We start from the raw sequence: 21,401 nt of genomic DNA on the forward strand, positions 1-21,401 counted from the left end.
CCCTACAGTTCTGGTTTATCAGGACAAACTTGAGGCACAGCTGCTGTCCCAGCACACCACACTGTGTGCTGCCCTGGGACAGGGGCAATTCCCCCAGTGCAGGCAGCTCAGAGCAGGTTCACTACAACCCCTACCCAGAGATGGGCACCTCATGGGTCCCTCTACCCCACATTTAATTTCTCCTGCTAGGACAGTGAGTCTGGGACCCTCTGAGGTGCTCAGGCCCCCAGGAAGAGAAGCCACACAACCCCTTTGAGGGTGAGTTCTGAGGGCACTGGAACAGGGACAGCACTGGTGGTGGGCAGAAGGCAGCAGTGCCATACCCCAGCTTGAGATCCCCTGCAGGACCCACTCCCAGTGACTGTGTGCACAAAGCTCTTTGGAAACAGCCTGCACAACATTCCTGGGGGAAGGAACATCTGGAGTGGTGCCAGTCCTGGGAAGGAGCCTCCCCAGTCTGTGCAGGAGTAGCAGGAGTGCAAACCCTACTACTCCATCGTAGCACCAAAAAGCCAACAAAAAGGCTCATTATAGAACACATGCTGCTGGGAGTGCTTGCTAAGCTGAGTGGGTGATCCCAACCCCACTTCCAAGCCTTTATCCAAGACCCAGATTTATCTCCCAAGATAATTTCACAGCTCTTCTCAGGAACACATGCTGTGCAAGCAGAGCACAGTGCTCAAAGACATGCTCCACCAGTCTGTACAGCCCAGATACCTTCCCAGATTGGGCACTTGCATTCCTTGTGGTACAGACTGGTGGCAATATACTCTGATTTCCCTTCACTGAGTTATTTTCTTGGGACAAAGTGCTTTCTAGCCTCTGGGAAACTTTGCTACTATCTCTGAAGGAAGGTAACCCTTAATTATCTTTAAAAAAGACCATCATGTTCATGGAACAAGGCAAATTATAGGACCTGGAGATGCCCCTGGCATACATTTACATCATCACATAAATAACTATCCAGTGCTATTTGGTCCCATCATGATGTCCTAGCTGAACCCATGGCTCTCATGTCCCTCCTGCTGCCCTCTCCTCTGGACAGACACAGGAAACAGCTTCCAAACTAAGAAGCCAAACAAAAGCTCCCTTTTGGAGAAAGATCTACAGAAATCTAAACATCTACAGATGAAACACGAGGAGTAGAAATCATAAAAGAAAAGCCATTGAATATAATAAGACCATTCCTGAGAAGTGGATGTATCAAATCCCTGGGCAGTGTTTCTGCATGGAGCAGTGTGGGACCGCTGATCTGCCTTCCCTGCACCCCAACACATCCTGCAGCTGCTCACATCACCTCCAGTTCACATTCCCTTCCACCATCCAATAGGCTATGAACTCTATGGAAAAGTATTCCAAATTCTTGGGCATCACCTGGTGTTCAGCCAGACCCACCTGAAAGCACAAATGCTTCACTCTGTGACAAGCAGTGTTCACCCTGAAAGCAGCAATTTCACCCTCCAGACCAAGTGAATAAATACAAGAGCAATTACAGAAGATGCAGCAACATTTACTCTTTTGTGCTGTATTTCAATATTACTTTGTATTTAACTACAATATTTTTTCAAGTATATTGTCCTAATGTACCTAAAGCAATCAAATTAAGTTCTCTGGAGAGTTTTATGGGATGACTCCAATGAAACTCACAGTCACAGTATGTACCTTTGGAAGGATATGACAAATCCTTTCCTCAGGGAGCTGGTGGGCTGCAGCACAGGCTGAGCAGACTTTTGGGTCTGCTGATGGACCTGCAGCCAAACTTCCAGCACCTTCACACCCTGAATAGCCCGGGAGGTGTGAAACCACAGAGGACAGCACTGAGTGGGGCTGTGCTGCATGGGCTTGGATGCACATCCTCTCCAGATTCTACTGAATGAAAAACATTGCATTTATCTCCTGGCAAATAAATTAATGTAGAATCCAGGTGTGAGAGGAGAACAAAGACATCCCATGCATCCCATCCCCTACTGTCCTGGGGAAATCTTCAGGGCCCCTGCACAGCAAATGAACATTTTGGAGAAGGGAGAAGGGGAAGGGCACGTGTTTGATTGTCCCCCAGCTGGGTCACCATGTGCCATACAGGGATCAAATACCAAACAAAGCAAAGCCAAAGGGTGGCTACTTTGGTTGCTTCTGTACTGACAGCATGAAAATGTGCAAAAATAAATTTGCAAGGGAAGTTGCCTAAATTCTGACTTTTAGGAAAAGCCTTTGTGGTAGGCACAGATAAAACATCATCACTGCACAATACTGCAGAGACTACTCATGAATATATATTAAAAATTCAAATGGTGAAAAAGCTGCAACAAATCCAAAATCAACTTCCACTTAGAGAACAAATTTGGCCTAAAGAATTAATGAAGAATTTTTCTGGCACTAAAACCATGTTTAACATAAAATATAGACTCTATGAAGAAAAATCAGCCAGTATGGACCATCCAAATTGAGGAAAAATCCAATTATCAAGTGCCAAAAGAAAAGCTCTACAATTCACAAAGTTTTAAGAAAGTGTTCTCCCTTATCTGCAGCAGACACCATCTCCAGAAATTTCCTACCACTTTCCTTCCCCCTCCAGCTGTGTGCCCATGAGCTCTGTGTTCTTGCAAAGTTTGCACATGGACACCAAGACAAGAACTGACCAGTCTGAAGAGCTGTGAGCCAAGACAAACCTCCTCTATGGCCCCAGTTCAGCATTCAAGGATGTGTTTGCTTCAAGTTTTAATGGATTAAAAGCTACAGAGTAGAAGCAGAACACTGATGACAGCAGCCACTGAGATGACCTCAACATCTGGAGAAGTCATCTTGTCTGCAGAGCTGCTGCCCCATCACAGAAATACCGCCTGGACCCATCAGCTTGTCCTTGGTTAACAGCTGTCCTTGCAATTAACTGGAGACTTTGTGGTTTTACAAATCTTCCTCCCCTGACCTCCTCAAGCACTGAGTCCCTGCTGACAGCCCTGAATGAGCAGAGGCTTTGCCACCCTTGGGCTGCAGCTTCTTGGCTGTTTACAAATAGTTTGACCCAGAAGCCATCCAGACCAGCCATGAAATTGTGGGGGTGGTGGGTGGACTCTTGCTCCAACAGCACAGTTGTGATGAGGACCACATGCACAGGGTCTGCCCCAAAGAGAAGCTGAAGATGTGGTTTTATCAGGTTTCTGGTAAATGTGATTTTATCAGATTTCGATAGATCTCATGCAGGAACAAAGGGTGACTCGAAGCATCTCTGGTTCCTCACTTGTGAGGAAAGGACACTTGCCTTTATCCACAGTTCCAAAAGTGCAAACTGGCAGTAATGACCATTCTTTGCTAGTCTTGAAGATTTCTACAAAGTGGCTTTTGAAGACTATAACTGGGGTCAGGAGGAGGCTCTCAAAACTAGAAAAGTCATGAAGTCATCCATATTTTTATCTGTTTTAATCAAACCAGAAGTAGTTCCATCAAACACTGACAATAGGAATTACACTGTACATTGTACTCATGGACAGCTGTTACTGCAGACCCCAGCTGCCCAAGTAAAAAAGCCAATTTTCTCCCATTTTCTCTTTTTCTAAAGACAGTATTTCACAGTCAGTGAGGTCCTTGAAGACTTGTGGAAATTGGAGAACACTGATTTGCAGTTTTCAATTACTTCAGTAGTCTGTAGCCATGCACAAGCAAGCAAAAATCACATCAGGGCTCTGAACTATGGGATGCACTCTTTAATCACTAGAGTCAGTTATAAAAATGTGAAATATTCTTTCCTATTACAAACTATGCTCATTCAAAGCTGAAAAGAAAAGTACTTATTCTGCAGACCTGGATCACCTTTTCCCCAGCCCAGGAGACAATCTAAGAGCAAACAGCTCTAACTAAACCAACAGCTCATTGATCAGTGCTCAGTCTGGCTTTGCAAGCTCCATGTTCAGGCTGCTTCCAGACTTGCTCCAGTACAGAGACTTGACCAAGGTCTCTGATGCCTTCACTGCCAGGGAAGTGCTGGGGCCATACTTTAAATAGCTCACAAAGTTCTTGCATTCACATCAGAACGGCATAAAATCTTTTACCTGGCTTTCCATTGGGAGATTTTGGAAAATTGAGCTGCAGTTTTCTGGATAGCCCTATAAATTTACCAGAATGTAAAAATCGCAACTGAGAAAAAAGGTCTATTTCCTAGTTAAAAATATATCTTAATACTTCAGTTTGTATTGTTAAGTCATATTAAATATGAAGATACTTTGTGAAGGTGTCACAATCATAGATATTTGTAACCTGAAGGATTTGCTGCATTTTACCCAGCAGGATGCAACATTATCTTCCTCATTCACACAATTTCCTCTTTCCACTAACAGTAGAAGTTCTGGTTAGGCAAATTATTCATTAAGAGGTCAAAATTAGGTATAAAAAGCACTGCTGAGGTCAGAGTTTGAAACAGTTGTGAAAAGAATTAAAGCCACGACTGAGCCCTCAGTGCCCATCCTGCACAGCCAGTTTATATAACAGGGATATTGGTGAAAATCTCCAGCTTAGCTGACGTATTACTGAACAGTTTTCCTCATCAATTCAGCTGTTAACCCCAGATCTGCAGTGCCAGATGAGGCAGTCACAGTTTGGCAAGAAAAGGGACTGAACTAATGCAGCTTTCACTATTGCAGATCCAGAGGGGACCACTGTGGCACAGCTCATGGTCCTCTGAACTCCATCCAATCATCCCTGCAACTCCTGCTTGTGCAAAATCTGCTTCTCAGAAGCACCAAGTTTTGTTCTAAGAAGTTCCAGGGTGGAGATTTCTGCCTTCATTAAGCTGGAATGGGTCATGCAAAGTTTAACCAGCACCTCTCACCTTCCCAGGAGCTCTGCCAGACCTGCCTGGGAACTGGGGCATCTGCATGTCGGCACAGCTCACACCTGAAGCCAGTGCACAGCTCCTGCTGCCTTGCTTTTGCTCCTGTCCATGCACAGGAGGTTTATGAGACCACAGTTTGGTTTTTTGGTTACAGAAGGGGAATTTTCTGTAAGGTGAAGACATCCAAAATAAAACACAAACCTTAAGGAGTTCAGCTGACTCTGTGACTTTATTCTTTCCTATGTCCAACCTCCCAAGAAGTCTGGGAGCAGAGCCCACCACAGCTGCCTGAAAGTCAGCACTGCAGGCAACTACTTAGTGGAAAGAATTTCTATTTATCAGCAGCTCCCAGTCTCCCAGCCATTACAGACATTCATAAGCTTTCAGCCAGAATGTTTTTCACTGAATTCTGAAGCAAGATTTACAAATGGATGACAAAAAATAGAAGGACAGTACAAACTGGCAGAGAAATATGCTAACATTAGCAGAGGCCTTTTCCAAAGAAAGATAGATGCAAAGCTCAAAAAGTTAGATGTTTTATCCTTAATTATCATTTGTAGCTTCTAAGCAGGCAATTTAGATCTGGCTGTCATATTTCAAATGGAAGACTAGGCTGCCCATAGCATGCAGATGAGGTGAACACTTTCAAGGGTGCTCAATGGGAATGTCTTTATTCAAATGAGATGCTTAAAGTGAATGAAAAGCTCCCATAAAACATAATTTCCTTTTCCTTCAGAAGGAAGGACCACTTGAAGAGACAGCTTTACTAGCACACTGAAAAGATACTAATAGGTGATTTAGAATAAAATGGAAAACATTTGTTTTGCTCACTGCTGTGGTACAAAGATGTGCAAAGACATTTTCACCAGGGTCTCACGTTAGCACCACCAGGAAATCCTACTCTGTTCTTCTGGTAACTGTGGCTCAGTGCTCCTAACACCTCTGAACCTCTTCACCTAAGAAAGTGGCTAGGGTGAGAGTGTTTAAAATTTAACAATGTCACTCTCTAGGTCAATATTTTCCAAGTAGTTTTCAGGATGAATGCCTCAAGAAAAGACAAGAGATGCTCCAAATTATTTCCCATGCAGCATTTCACTTGGGGATAGACTCTGTACGCAGGCTTGGCTTAAAGCATCCCCAAAAGCTACAGGCAAAGAAGTTTTAGTCCAGGGTCTGCCTCAAGACTTAACTTAGGGGCTTGTATTGAGATGGTTTTTCCCTTCCCATTTCCCTGCAGGTCCAACCAGCACAACAGCTCTGCTCATGGGACTCCCACAAGCCACAGACCCCACCAGCATCACCCAGAGCCAGGCTCTGGCCCAGCATTCCTCCCTGGAATGGACAGGGCATAACCACAAAGAGCAGGTGATGGCCTCAGCACAGAGCACCTCTCCCAGCACATCATCCTTAGAGCATTTCTGAGGTGCAAAGGTTCATTTAAATCAGTAGTTGAAGAAGCCCAAATATTTCAGTGCAACTCTTCCAGTTGCAAGTAAAACATCAAGTTTGTGATAGGAATAATTAACTAGCAAAAAGTCTTCAGTACAGACTTGGTAAGTGAAGCAAACAAAAATACTTGCTTTTAGGAGGACTCGTGAAAAAGCATCTCAAAATAGTGAATATCAGTAACAAGAATGTACCCAGTAGGTGTACTGTTCTACCACTTATTATCAAAGTAAGCCCAAGGAAAAACCAAGTACATGATGAAAATATTTCTGGGATCACAGAAAATGATAAACAAATAGGACCTTCACTAGGACTCTTATTTCAGACAAAACATATTGCTTCAGGGCACTTGGATAAGTGACAAATCCAATCTGAAAGGGTGATGGACTGTGAGAGTAACAAATAATCCCAAGATACTGAATTTTTTTTCCACCCCCTCAAAGAATCATTGCCTGGGTGAGGGTCAAGTTAATGAACATCCTAATGTCTGCCAAATTTGCAATAGACTCTGTATCAAGCACAGATCCTAATGCTAGAGAAAAACTGCTACTGTAGGGCAGAGAAATTGATTCCATATTTGAACTTGTAAAATTTCCAAAATGCATATACAGGTATCCAGAATGACTGATTTGTGCTTTAAAACATGAGGGAGGAAGAAATGTTCTGTGATAAAACTAGAATCAGGCTGAAATGAGAAAAAAAAACCTCAGGTGAATATTTAAAACATCTTTATAAATATCAGATTAGGCATGGAAGAGTCTGGCAAGCTCTGTAGCAGAGTGTGGCAGAGCTCCAGGACACACTGTAGGAGGATATTAGGGTTTAGACTTCAGGTTAATTTCTGCACTGCAGGGTGACTACAGGGTCATGGATGTGGGCTGCGCGAAGCTGAAATGAATCAGAGTAATTGTGGATGGAAAAGCATCCATCTCATCTCCTGTTCCAGGAGAGATGATGGAGCCAGATTTGGGGTCAATTACATCAGTATTGGGGGGACTCTTCAGTGGTTACTGCACCCCAGCAGCAGGAGCTCAGAGCAGAAGCTCAGGTGGGAATGGCTCAGCCTCCTCATGCTCCTGACGCAGCCACCCTGCACAGGCAGGGCTTTTCTCCCAGGGATCCTGTCTCCCAGCAGTGCAAAAGCACCACTGCACCAGGTCACTCTGGTAGTGGCTAGTGATTAGCACACTTTTATGCTTTTCCTCACTTCCCCCTTTTCAAAGGGTAAATTAAGGTCAAAGGTCCTTCAAAGGTCCACAACTAACTAAGAAAGTGATTCCAGCAGAAATGAGAAGCAGCCACCTTGTGAGAAAGGTTTCTTTGGGTTTTCCTTTTGGCGCTCCACAATCTCCTGCTACCAGAGTTACAACAGCAGTAAGACAACACAGGAGCCAAGCATAACTTCCATAAAGCCATAACTTTAAATAAAACCAAGAAAGAATTAATATTAGTTTAAAGGTATGTTTCAAAACTTCCTATCTAATTGTACTAATCTCTTGGACTCATCTTTATTTTTCGCTGGACACTTTCACAATTTGTAGGTTGGGGCTGAGAAAAATCTCAATAAGCAGGTGTGAAGATGCTCATTTGTTTTGGGAGCATCTGGAGCTACCTGCTGTGGAGTGCAGTGCTGCTTCTGTGCATTCAAGACTGGCCTGGGGCCACACAAATCACCCCCACAGCACACCAGCCCTGGTTTTGCCCTCCTGCACCCTTTTCTTTAGCTCAGGTGATTGGCCCCAGAAGCATGAGGTCACAAGTGCAATGTCCATCCTTTCAGCCTGGAAAACTCCATCCCCATTCTGATCTTGCTTTAATAAGAATATTTTCAGGTTCCCTCAATCTCATTTCCAAAACACCCAAGCCCTCCTGCTTTGCCCAGCTGTCCTGTTCAGCCTTACCACTTTGTTTACCAGCTTTAAGCTCCTGACACTTGCCATCTATAGGCCAAGGTCTAGCAGTTCATTTTTTTGGGAGAATAAAATAAAGCCTCAAATTCCCAGCAAGAGAAATGAAAGCAGCTGGTAGCACGACTCTCTTTGTTTCAAGTCATGCTGGAAGGTGCAGCTCATAAAAAAGCAGCACTCAGGTATTTTGACTGCTTCAGTGTCACTGCTGACAGCCCCAACAGCAGCGGGGTGTCAGATGCTCAGCAGCTTCTCTCCTTCCACCTACACCTCCCCCAGCTGACAGCCAATAATCAGGACTGTGAAGGCATTTGAAAGGAAAATGCCATGGGAAGATGGACCTGAATGCAAGACAACTAGTGGGAAATTCATCCTACCTAACAATGCCTACAAGCCCGTGCAGGGAGATGAGCCTCAGCCTGAGGAGCACAGTCTTGATTAGAGAGCCTGAACTTTTCTGAGCTGCTTTTTCCAAGCTTATTCACTGCTCTGAGATGTTACCTTTCCCAGCTAATCTCACTTCTGTTTTTAGAGCACCCCATCTCCATTCTGTGGAGAAAAGCAAAAATAGCAAACACATGAGAAAGTCACAGGAATATTTAGATAAAACACTGAGATGACACCAAGTTCCAAAGTAGCAGATTTTCCAGGCACACATCTGCTGCCCCGTATCATCTCCACATCTCTGGACACTTCTTGCATATGCCTCAGGTTTGCAAACAAAATCTCAAATTGCACAAAATCTGAGTGTATTCATGCTTCTCCTAAAACAGCAGCTAAGTGTCATGTCCCCTCTCACCTGCACATTCCAGGTGTATTTGTACCACGTTGCCAGCCACCCCACTGTACCTACATCCCATCTGTGCACGCTGAGTTCAAGGGCCAGCTACAGCCTCAGCTGGGTCCCTCCTGCAATTAAACCCTGTTCTGCATCATCTCTGCAACATGCTGGAATGTTACATTGCCCATCAATTACTTCCAGTTTTCTAATAAGCAAAACTGTGGGAAATTGCAGATCCAGCCACTTCCTTCTAGAAACAATGGTTGATGTGCCTGGTGGAACACCAGGAGACACTTCAGGGCTCCTTCTCTCTGTTTTATTAACTTTTAAAATAAAATACTATTTTATAATCATGCAAACTAAAAGCACTTCACTACAGGGTGTATTTGTAATGAATGCTGGAGAAATGACCTATTTGGAAGTGAATCAAATTACAAACTCACATAACTCAATTTTCAGGATCTCTCCTACGCATACTAAGCAGAAATGAAAGAAAATGTGGACATATTCAAGCCAAAAAATAAACATTTGCAATACCAGGAAATGTGAATTTTTAGAGTAATAAATGTATGGCAAGCAAGAACAACATTTCAAGGAATCAAATTCAGTTCCCACTGTTTGGAATTTGCTGTATCTTAGAACATGTTAAAGAAATAGATGCTTTCAAGTCTGGTCTGTGCATAGCAATCATAAGCAAAACAGCATGTGATTTCCCAAGGAAGAAAACTGATTTTAGAGTCATAGTGTACTAGACTTGAGATTGAATTATGCATTCTTTTCTTAATCATCTCAATTCCTTGAAGAAATCACTTATACAAAACCGAGTGGTTTTTGCAGTGGACTTGACATATCTAAAAAAAAAGACTGTAGATGCTCTTTTGAAGCAGGATCTTAAATGGCAAGAATATTATATATATAAGTATATATTATTATACATATATGTATAACTACAGTTTTCAGATGTACTTAAAAACCATAAAAAACCCTATAAAAACTGTTTTCCTAAATCACTAGGTTTTAAAGCATTCAGACACCAAGAGATGCAACCAGGCAATTAACAAAATTTTCAAAAAACATTTAAAAATTATGGTTCAAGCTCATTTTCGCTTTTTGCTTCCCCATCCCTTGGAGCAGCTATTTCATATCCTTGCTACTGCAGTGGATGGGAAACCTCTTTCATTTCCAGCTTAAGTTAGTGGGTACACTGCAGTTTTTCATCTTGGGATGATTCCCTTGGAGCAGCTATCTCATATCCTTGCTACTGCAATGGATGGGAAACCTCTCTCATTTCCAGCTTAAGTTAATGGCTACACTACAGTTTTTCATCTTGGGATGATTGTGTTGTTCTATTTTTCCTTGCCTCCCATTTCCCGCTCCCCCAGCTTTTCTGACCTCCACAGGGCTCTGGAATCTGACAGTCATGAATTCTCCTCCGCTGAGCTCCCATTCCCAAATGGCCCACTCCCAGTTCCATGGACCCATCCACACCACGCAGATAGCCAAATGAGTAGCCAAACTCATTCCTCCTGCACACCAGAGGAAAATTCTGGAGCCCCAGACTGGTCCTTGACTGAAACATGCTGCAGGTGAAGGAGCCCCCGTGCTGCTGGGCCAGCCCAGCCCCAAGAGTCGAAGAGCACGCGGCCGGGGCTACCCAAAGGGGTAGGCAAAGGCTATGTCGATGCTGAGGTCACTGTCAGACTCACCTGAAGGGGTAGGCAAAGGCTATGTCGATGCTGAGGTCACTCTCGGACTTGTTTGCACAGTCCACACTGAGGCGCAGCTCTCCAGAGTACCCGCCGCATGTTGCAAATGCAAAGATTGCAAAAAGCTGTCAAAAACAAACAACATTTTTATTTCATTTTGTTTCAGCGACCGCCACAAGCAGATCCATGTGGTAGCTCTAGCTGCAGCACCACCCCCCTCAGGTCAGGTTATCCATCACTCCTTGCATTTAAAGCATTGCCATACATTATTCCTTACCCTTCCCAAAAGCACAGAGCCATGACACATGAAGCTCCGTTGCCACACAGACAGACCCATCACCATTTGTCCATGCCAGCCATCTCAGCCCTTCCCTCCTGTCTTGAACCCTATTTGGGATTCACAACCCAAGCAGTTATTTCAATCACCCCACTGACAGGTGAGATTGGGCAAGAAGAGAGGGATGGATATTGACTGAACATAATGAGTAATTCTTAACCCAAACAAAACACTGGCAGAAGCATTTCAAAGGTGCAACCAGAAGTAGCAACAGCAGACCCAGACAGTTCACACAGCCACCATTGTATTATGTGGCAAAATACAGACCTGACCTGCCCCTCTCCCAGTTAATTTATGACTTAGAAAAAACCCACATTGTTTGTTTTAATTACTTTTCCTAAATTACTACCATAATCTAAAGTGGACATAGAGGTGAAGTAAACTGGCTGCAAAGCAGAAAGCAATTCCAGACTTTGGCTGGAGTCAGGCAAACTGGAAAGGAAAAAAGAGCTTGGGTTGTTCTGATGCAAACCTATAACATGTGTTAATCTTCCAGGAGAAAAATAATGAAGGAGGCAGTATGCAGGGCAGAGATACATCAGCTTTTATATCAAGGGTTCAAAGAAAGGAATTGGAAGCAGGCAGAAGTATCTTCAAACATCAGTAATGTAGGCTTCCTTGGAAGACCCCAAGTAGCAGTGGGTACAGTTTATTTATGCAGTTGTAATTTAAATTAAAGGACAGGTTAGATTTTGTTGATTGCAGCACTATAGCCCTGAAGTACCCCATTAGTTTTAACAGAGTTACCTTGAGATCTACAGAAGGGCAGATCAGGGAAATGGCAAGCAAATGCGCAATCCCAGCCACAATTAAATAAGCTAAAATCAGGAACCCAGAGGAAACAAAGAGTGCTCACATCTGGTAAAGAAACCATGTTTTTGGACACTGAAAAATAATGCAGCAAGCAGATGTAATGGCAAAATAACAGACTGAAAATATAATAAACAGAAAAACTAGATCTTTTCTTGCTGCACAAGGCTTTGTAAAACATGCCATTAATCTTAGTTCTCCCAATTTGCAGCATAAACAAAGCCCCAAGTTTCACCAGCCTCCTTGGAATTCAGCTTTGCATGTTCACCTTTTCCCCAGAGAGTGACAGATTATAGGGGTGACACCTGAGCAGTGGGGCAGGGAGACCCTTCCTGGGTGCAGAGTGATGTGCTGAGCAGGATGGAGCACAGGGAGTAACAGGAGAATGATGCAAGTTTCCACCCTGCCACTCACTTTCAATGCGATCAGTGCATTTCATACATGGAGGATAGATTTGCAAAGGTATTTAGGTACCTAATGACAAGAAAAGTTAATAAAAACTTTGATTGAATCAATTCTTCTTGCTGAGCTCACTGCAAAGAAGAAAGCTCAACTTCACTATGAATTGACTTGTTAAATATGTGCCACAAAATAAATGTTTTCACTACAACTTAAATAGTGTTCCTTCATCCTAAATGAGACACTTCCTCTGTACACACAAGAAGTTTCTGCCCTTACATGTAGCACAGCACTGAAAATCAGCATTAATCACCTCAGGTCAATTTGTGAAAACAAATATATTAAGGAGAACAGGAGAGAATGCTGACCTGCTTTCTGGCCTAATTAACAGAGTTGCAAATGCAAATGGCTTGCAGGTACATAGGCACAAAGATTAACAGTGATAAATAAAGAGGGAACTTGAAAGCCTGCAGTGTGAGACCTGCCATAAAGGAAGAGCCATCACCTCCCAGCTAACACTCTCAGCGAGGGGACAAGCAGAGGAAAGGGGTGCAACTGAAGTGCATCTCCTTTAATCATGCATTAGAAATCACCATAATGGGTGTCATCATGTTTTTTCACCAAGGGCACAGAGCCATGCCCAAAAACACAATTCAGGGTATTCCTTCCTCCTGGAAGTATCTCCTCCAGAATTCCCAGTTTTTCCTCTCCCCTATTGAGAGCATCCAGCCCTTACTTTAGCCCCACAACCAGCTGTCAACCAGAAGCTTTTCAGCAAACCCCTCCAGGCACAACCCCCAGCTCCCAGCCTTACCCAGCACATGCTCTGCTCCAAGCACCAGGCAGCACCCACAGGGCAGGTGGGAAGGGAAAAAGGACCACGCTGCAGACTTTTCTACCAAACTTCAGCTGTGCCTCAGCCAGCTCAAGCCTGGCTCCCTGCTGTGGCTGGGATCACCCAGCTGCCAGCCATGCCCAGCCAGTCCCCACAGCTGCATGCTGAGGACACCAAGCATCTTTAGGAAGCATATTTATAATTTACATCAAGGGAATGCAGAGTGAGGGCTGTAAGTCAATGGTATTTCCCTGGGGCATCATGGCCAAGCAGCAGCATAACTCTTCTCCTCCTACCTCTGCATTTCCCCTTCTCCCCCACCCCAGTTGTGCTGCTTTATGTTGTCAGAGGAGTGCCCAGAGCAATAAGCCAAGAATTACTAGCTGGTTTTTTGTGCACACAGTAATTCTGTGGCCATTTCAGGAATACTGTAAACACCACTGTATTTTATTAGAGCAGGATTTGTGTAAAAGGCAGTTGTAAACCCCATAATGGGAGCTTTATGGGCCAGACTCAATAAAACCTCCATCTGCAAGATAATTTTATTGAATCGGGCTGCTCTGAAATTGAAAAGTTTATGGAGAAAGGGAAAGTGTTTCCCCATGTTCCTATTTACTCTTTGCCTATAAATCCACACTCAGCACCAGGCCTATCTGCAAGTGTGCACACATCCAGCTTCTCCCCTTGCCATGAGATAAATCTCCCCATGCAGTTACCTCTGGTTATCCCATGGCTGCTGCCTGCCCAGGCTCAGCCCTGCCAGCCAGTCCTGCCGCAGGAATGGGAGGAATGTGATGCCACTGAGGCAACAAATCCTTGCTGCCCTGGCTGTGCCAGGCTGCTCCTGCCCACAGGAGTGGGAGCAGGGCAAACCCTGCTTTCTCCTGTGCTCCCATCCCTCCTGCAGCTGCAGCTATTGCCTGGCCATTGTTATACACTGGGGAGGCTGGTGCCTGGACCCTTGCAGGGAAATGGAAAATGCCTGTCCCCAGCCTGGATCAGTGCTCCACATTCCATGTGGGATAACACACCAAGCATCCCCCAAATTCAGTGTGTGCTGTGGAAGCAGTTACCAACCCACCCAGTGAGGCACAGACCAAAGGAGGGAGAGCAAGGAACATTATTTGTGCTTCTCAGCACAGACTGGAGCAATGCACATCTCACATGTCCAGGCTAGCCTGGCTGGAAGATCATCCTTCTTCCTCATGGTCTCAGACACAATGCTGCCAAGGCAATGAGTTTCTGTAAAGTGATTAACACCATTCCCAGATCCTGTTATGGTGATATTCCCTCTTTGACCTCCAGCCTTGGCCTGGACTAGAGGTATATTTTTGAAAAGAAGTAGAATTCCACAATATAAATTAACCAACAGAAATTATGTTTATTATGGTATTGTGCAACAATAAACCAGCCTTCCCTCTCAAATCAGATAAGCATGTTTTAAAGACCAGTTGGTTCCTTAGAAAAAATAGCAATGTAATACCCAGCAGAGCACAACACTGCTTCTCACACCAGCTCAGGGCAGGGAAAGGTCCATCATATGATTTATGGGACCACCTCCCTTCTTCGGATGCCAGGTTTCAATGCCATGGCAGTGAATCCTGTCATTCAGCATTCAGGTGCTGTCATTTATCCAGGCTCAAGGCTGGTTCCTTCCTTTCCCAACCCAGCAGCCAGGGACTTGTGTGATGCCTTGAGGGAGCCCAAGTCCCAGCTGTGAATTAAACAGTTGGTAGTGCCTCAGCATGTGACCCTGGGCATCACTCATCCCACTGTGGAAGGGAAAAACAGGATGATTTCATATCCCTTCTCCCTGTTTGGCTTTGTGACAATTCCCCTCAATGCCTGCTGAGCAACAGGCTCGTGCTGCACACCAGGGGAAGGCAGAACAGCTCCTGACAAGGCGAGTTGAAAGGCTTATGTGGAGCGTGTTACAGCTGAAACATACTGGTAGGAAGACAACGCTGTCATTTAAAATTGATTAAACTTCCATATAAACCACTTGCTTTTTGTGGGAGCACATCTGCCCTGTGCAGCAGCCTGTGGCAACTTGCTGGCTGACAGGATGGAGCCGTGCTGGGGATGCACCCCAAAACTATCCTGTTGCAAAGAAGAGGGCCTGCTCTGCCCGAGGGCTCCTTGGTGGGTCCTGCAGGAGGGCAAGATCTTAAAAAGAAAGTGTTGGTCTTGCCTGGAGCTGTGGCGGCCAAAAACAGGCTGTGAGGGATGCAGTTCACTGTGTAGGTTGGTCTCCAATGCTTTCTCTTGGCACTAAGGAAGGGAAATGGGAATGAACCTGCTGGATGCTTTCCCAAAGAGGCCCCCCCAGTCCCCTACTCCTGCCCTAATGCTGGAGAGCCAAGGGGAACTCCTGACACTCTGAAAGAACAACCTGAAATAGTCAAAATGCCTGCACTACTATTAGTCATTTTACGTGTTCAGAGTATTTTAAAAGCAGATCTATTTTTCTGGCATCATTTCTGGATCTGAGACCTCCCTCTCTCCATACCACCATAACAGAGACACTGCAAAACCCCTGCCAAATGTTCCATTGCCTTACACGTCCCACAGTGGCCAGGAGTGTGTGTGGAGAGAGGAGGGAGCTCATTGCTCTGGAGACGTCCCCCCGCAGCCGGCACCGCTCACCCAGCAGAGTGTCTCGTTAAACTGAGATTATTTATTTATAGGGCACAACCAGTAATTGAACATTATTATTAAGGCTGTAAAGGGAAGGGTTGGAGGCACTAAAGGACTGTACTGGAAACATTTACTGCAGAAGTGATGGCCCAAAATATGTCACCAGTGAAGGATTAGGAAGCACTCTCTCCTCTGGGTCTCTGCCTGTTTCTTTTTTAAAATCTGGCATTTCTCCTGCACGAATCTGAGCCGCAGACTTCCTGGAATCACTTCTCCTACATACAAGCCTTTGTGCACTGGAGATTATCAGATTATTGACTTTGGGATTCCTAATTATATCAACTTGACTGGTTGATGAATTGGAGGTGGATAGCTTTGCAACCAACGCAGTTCTTGGGGGGGGTGACAACTAGTTGGAGTCATTTTCCTTCAGCAACTACACAGGGAGAAAGCTGAAATATATTCTGCTCCTGCTGAGGAACAAACCCTAAAGACACAGTTCACTGATTGCTGGGATTTAGTGTCCCCACCTTATAAACAAACAGCAGCATTGCTAAGAAGGCTCCTGTGCCAGCCCAGCCCTGGTCTGTGTGGAGTGAAAACCCCAGGGATGAGGGAGCAGCTCGAAGTTCAGGCATGAAGAACCACATATGCCACTGTCCTCCACCTGGAGAAGACCAATCTGCTCCACGACTTCCCTACAGGGCTGTGGGGTCTTCATGAGGCCATCTGCAGCAGAAAACCTCTGTCTGGCATTTTAGGGCTCTCACAAAAACCATCCCTTGATGCCACCAGCTGGATGGAAAGACCTCACCCCATAGCAGGCAGGAACACCACAGCATCCTCTGTTTGAAGCACAACACTTCATTTAATGCTTAGATTTTTTTTTTAATTGAAAAAATCCAAAAACCAACAACTTGATTTGATTCTTAATGGAAAGATTTATGGAAATGAAATTGGGGTATTTTTAGTGAGTGAAGATCATTTTATAATAACTTGGTTATACAATACTTTAATCCCAAGGAGACAATTTTCTCTCTTTTGCTTTGAAGAAAACCTTTATCTTTTCCATTCATCTTCCATTGATTATTCTAAAAATCCCATTTAGCTCCACCAAATAATGGTATGGTAGTCATTTCTCATTACATTTTAATAGAATAAAGCCCAACTGTATATGAGAGGATTAGATAGCCATTCATTGGGGTAAAGAACACTGTTCCTCCAGATGGCCAGACAGAATCTGTGTAATGCCTTTCCTATTTATTAAGTCCAAAATGTAATGCAAGCTGTTTCACCCAGTATTTAATGGGTCAGCCACAAAGTTGAAAGCTAATGCTAAGGTTGGCAGCATGCATGGAAGAGTTAACAGGCAGAAAACAGAGACACATACAGAGCATCTCTTCTTGGACTCAGTGAAAAGCCTTGAAGTACAGAGGTACTTACACAAGTAACCTACACAAGCACCTCTAACCATGAGTCAAAGGTTTGAGGTAAGCATTTACTAGGTCCCAAGGGTTTTTTAAATTCGTTGTATAAATTGCTTTCGGCACATGGTCATTGACACACTGGTGATGTGTCTTCCATGGAACAAAAGACACCAACAGGTGCTGCAAACAGGCTTAGGGGTACCTGGGCTAATTACTGGGTGAACATGGCTTTATTTGGGATGTATCACAGACATACCTGCAGCCCTTTCCCCTCTGGCTGTAGAACAGCCTGGAAATTCTGGCTCTTCCTCTGCAGCCTCCACAGCTTCCCCTTCGTGCCCTTTTCATTTAAGGACACGGGAGCACAAGTTGGACAGACATGTTTGGATTTGTACACATAATCCCTGAATGACTCATGCTGTGACATATGTCACTGCAGCAGAGACGTGCTCCCTTTTGGGCCCGAGAGCTTTTCTAGTCCTAGACTTCCAGCAAAAATAAAAAACAAACAACCGTGGCAGTCTCTACCAGGATCCACACTGTGACAGTGCCCAGAGTCCTGGAGAGCAGCCACTCCCACTCTGTGTCCCCTTCCTCTTGTCTCATGAGCTGCTTTGGCACCAACCACATGTGACCACCACGGGCAAAACCATGGAAAGCCACGGTGAGGTACAAGAGAGGTTTTCTAATAGGTCAAGTCAATTCTCATTTTACTAACAGGCAATGTGCAACAACCCACCAAACACTCAGGTTAATGCCTAAATATAATTCTGTTTCTGCTCCCTCCGGAAAACAACAGGTTTTGTGCAGACTTTACAGGCTGATTATATGTGATTTATTGTGTAACAAGTGTAAACAATATAAAATAAAAAAGGTTATATGGCTGCTCGTTTCTTCTTTTGCTTGGTGGGTTCAAAAGCATCTGGGCTTAAAATGCCCCATAATGTAATATAAATGCACACAGAGCAGGATCCAAGTTATTACTGAGCAGGATTTACTCCCTCTAATAACCACAGGGATTTACATTACGGCTGAGTGACATGCCCACATGGGAAGCACTCTGTGAAGGGAAAGTGCTCCTGAACTTAATGTCTTTAAAGCCTGGCTGGCCACTACAGGCACAGGGACTCAACCACAGCCAAGGCTGCACCACACTGCAGCACTGGATGGCAGGGACCACACACCCAGCTCTCAAAGGCAGCGCTGTACTCAGTGTGCACAACATCCGCCCGGGGCTGGGGCTGGGACAAGGCACCTCTCCAGCCAGGGAGCCCAGCCCCATTCCCAGCTCTCCCAGCATCCCCACCAGGCACCACTGTCCCTTGGCAACATTCCCTGATGGCTCCTGGAACTGCTCCCTCACCTAATTTGTGCCTTTGTACTTCCCATTAGCTTCAGCTCCTTTCCCAGCACTACTCCTGGGCCTGGGCTCCTGAGGAGAATTTTCCTGCTCTGGTGACAGATGCACACAGCAGAACTGAGAGGTTGGAGCACTCCTCTGACCAGAAAATGCTCTGCACCCTGCAGCGTGGCACAGTCAGGGGGCTGCAACCAAACCCTCCCTGGGTCAGCCCTGACGGAAAATGATCATTACAGGAAGGGCTCTTGTCCTTCAATCACGCTCTATTATTTATGACCTAATGATTGCCCATTGACTAGCAGGGATTATACATTCCTGAAGATGTTTCTGGGTGAATGAAAGGGCATTAACCTCATTATTATCACGTCCATGCTCATCAGAGGCCATTAGTAGCTTCCTCTCAGTTCCCTGGGCTCCAGTGCAACTCTCTGGTGTCCTCTGCTGCCTGTCACCTGCTGTCCTACACGCCTGCCCTGGCTCTGTCTCCAAACATGGGGCCCATTGCCTCATCTCAAACCAGTTCTGGATGGAAAAATCCACTGGAGCTGGTTTTGACCTCAACACCCACCTCTGTGCAAAAGGCTGGAATAAGAATTTGCTCCTGGCTAAATATCAGCCCACATGGTAAAAATAATTTATTTTTTAATAATTAAGATGATGGGCTATAAATGAACGTTTGCTTTGCTGAGCTCTGGGAATTCACAGGGAACATTCTGAGCAAGAAAAATTTTTAAAATTAAAACCTCCCTCTCCTCTTCTTTTCTGCCACTCCTCTTCTACTCTGTCCCCAGAGATGGTATTGCTCTCCTTCCCACACTTAAATCATAAAAAGCAACACCTAAACACAACATATTTAGGAAATGCTAACAACATTGTCCTTATCTCACTAGCTCTGAAACACTTCATCTGGACAGGTTAAGTTGTCCTGTTCCCCTGCATCTCCTGTTCCTGTGCTGCTTCACACCTCTTGCCTGTCTTCTTTTTATTCACACCCCTCAATTCATGTTCCATTAAATCTGTACCTATTCCTGCTTCCAAACACAAAGAGAAAAAACTTTTCAAAAATCATGTTCTTGCCTGAATGTCCTCCATTTCCTTCATGGTTCAAAATATTTAATTCTGAGACAACCAGTCATCCTTCCCTTTCTCTCAGCTGCCAGCAGCTGCTGCAAATCTTCTGTGCCACTTCCCAATGTACTTCAAATCCTCCCAGACCCCAGAAAAGAAACAGACACTTGTACAAAACCAATAATGCATCAATATGTTTTTGGCTGTTGCAATCTTTACATCTGCACTGCTGGAGATGAATATCCAGCTTTTTTTTAATCGATAGACTCTGGCCTGTGGAATAAAGCCAGGACCACTAAAATAAGGAAGCAGAGAAAACACAAGCAGAATGGAAAAAGCAATTGAACATGCTATAAACTTAGAATCAGGTGAAAGCTAATTATGGCCATGCTCACTGAAAAGATAAGGACACAGTGAGGGAGATAGACTTATTAATTATTTGTGTTATGGTAGCACTTAGAAGCCCCAATCCTTTATCTGGGACTAGCTGTACTATACACTGCAAACACTTGGATGTATCTTTGGGTAGTGGTACAGAGTTTTAATGAAAATGTGCAAATGTTCTCTTCCTTCACCTTCAGCAGCTTCTGGTTTGTTAATGCTTTTAAAGGAACCCAAGTCCACCATCAGACTCATTCTGAGCAGCTCACAGCATGGTCTAATTGGTCAAATAACAAATAATTCAGCATGAAGGCAGCCTGCACTCCAGGCTGAACTGGGCAAACCCCAGGAAACCCCCCAAAGTGGGCATGAGCTGCATCCACTGCCATCCACATCTCCTGGCATGGGGGACAGGACGCTCACTGCTGCCAACAGAGACGTTTCATCCTCATTGACTCTGTGCAACTTTGATTGCTTTTCTAATTAAGATACATTTTATGGTAATCTACCAAGCCCCTTAGACTAAATCACTCACTTAATCTGTTGTTAGTGCCCATATGTTTACAGCTTTCCAGCCTGCTGCAGCATATTTGCTTTGCCACGGCGCCGGGGAGCTTCGGTGACAGATGAGGCACTGCACAGCCCTTCAGGTGGCACAGGGCTCTGCCACCCACCCAGCCTGTGCACAGACAGATGGACAGACAGCCCTGACACACACACAGCAGTCTGGAAAAGAGAGGAGAGGGAAGGCACAGCACTGCAGATACCCCATGCTGATCACCTGTCTCTGTCTCTACAGATGAGCTTAGCACATCTTTCTCGTTTTCTTTTCTTTCCTCGCCTTTTTTCTTTTCCCCTCCAAAATAAGAGATGGCACACGACAGGGGAGGACTGCTGAAGAGTTTCACAGTCCTGTCACGTCTCTGGCCTCAGAGCTCAGTTACCAAAGAATGTCACTGCAGGTGCAAGGACTCTTTGGAACCTTCTGGTCACATCTGCAAACTAAGGCCAGGCAGAGCCAGATCCTCCATCTGCACTGGACACTGAAGGAAATACAGGCTGAGTGAGCTCCACAGTCCCACAGGGGTTTGTGTCCCCAGCCCCAGCATCACCTGCAGCCCAGACACACCCATGGGCCCTTCCAGCTTCCTCAGGGCTGGCACAGAGAGGAGGTCATGTCCCCTGGGCTCTCCAGCCATCCTGCCTCCTGTGTGACACGGCTGCAGTGCTGGCAGGCAGCAGCTCCATCTCTTATCTCACAGCAGGCTCCTGCTCTGGCTCTGCATGAGGGAGCAGGGATGCACTGAGCAGAAACGTGGCCCTTCCCTGCTCCCAGTCCAGCTCCCAGATTCCTGCATCCCACAGTGGTACCTCAAGCTCAGGAGGGACACAGAGATCCCAGCTCTGCTCGGACCAGCTGGGCTGAGTCTCCAGCCCACCATGCAAAAACAAGCCAAATTCACAATGTTTGAAACTACTTGT

The 21,401-nt window shown here is 45.1% G+C and overlaps 1 protein-coding gene across 2 annotated transcripts in view; it reads right to left on the reverse strand.

The window, feature by feature from the left end:
- The window catches only part of SYNPR (synaptoporin), an 85,335-nt gene that overhangs the window by 16,887 nt on the left and 47,047 nt on the right, over nt 1–21,401 (reverse strand). For both annotated transcript variants that reach the window (XM_031056373.1, XM_005420189.2), the window contains exon 2: nt 10,666–10,790. In XM_031056373.1, coding sequence (XP_030912233.1) covers nt 10,666–10,790 — 125 coding nt within the window. The remainder of the gene's footprint in view (nt 1–10,665; nt 10,791–21,401) is intronic.

The sequence above is a fragment of the Geospiza fortis genome, unplaced genomic scaffold, assembly GCF_000277835.1.
Source record: "Geospiza fortis unplaced genomic scaffold, GeoFor_1.0 scaffold70, whole genome shotgun sequence".
Lineage (NCBI taxonomy): Eukaryota > Metazoa > Chordata > Aves > Passeriformes > Thraupidae > Geospiza > Geospiza fortis.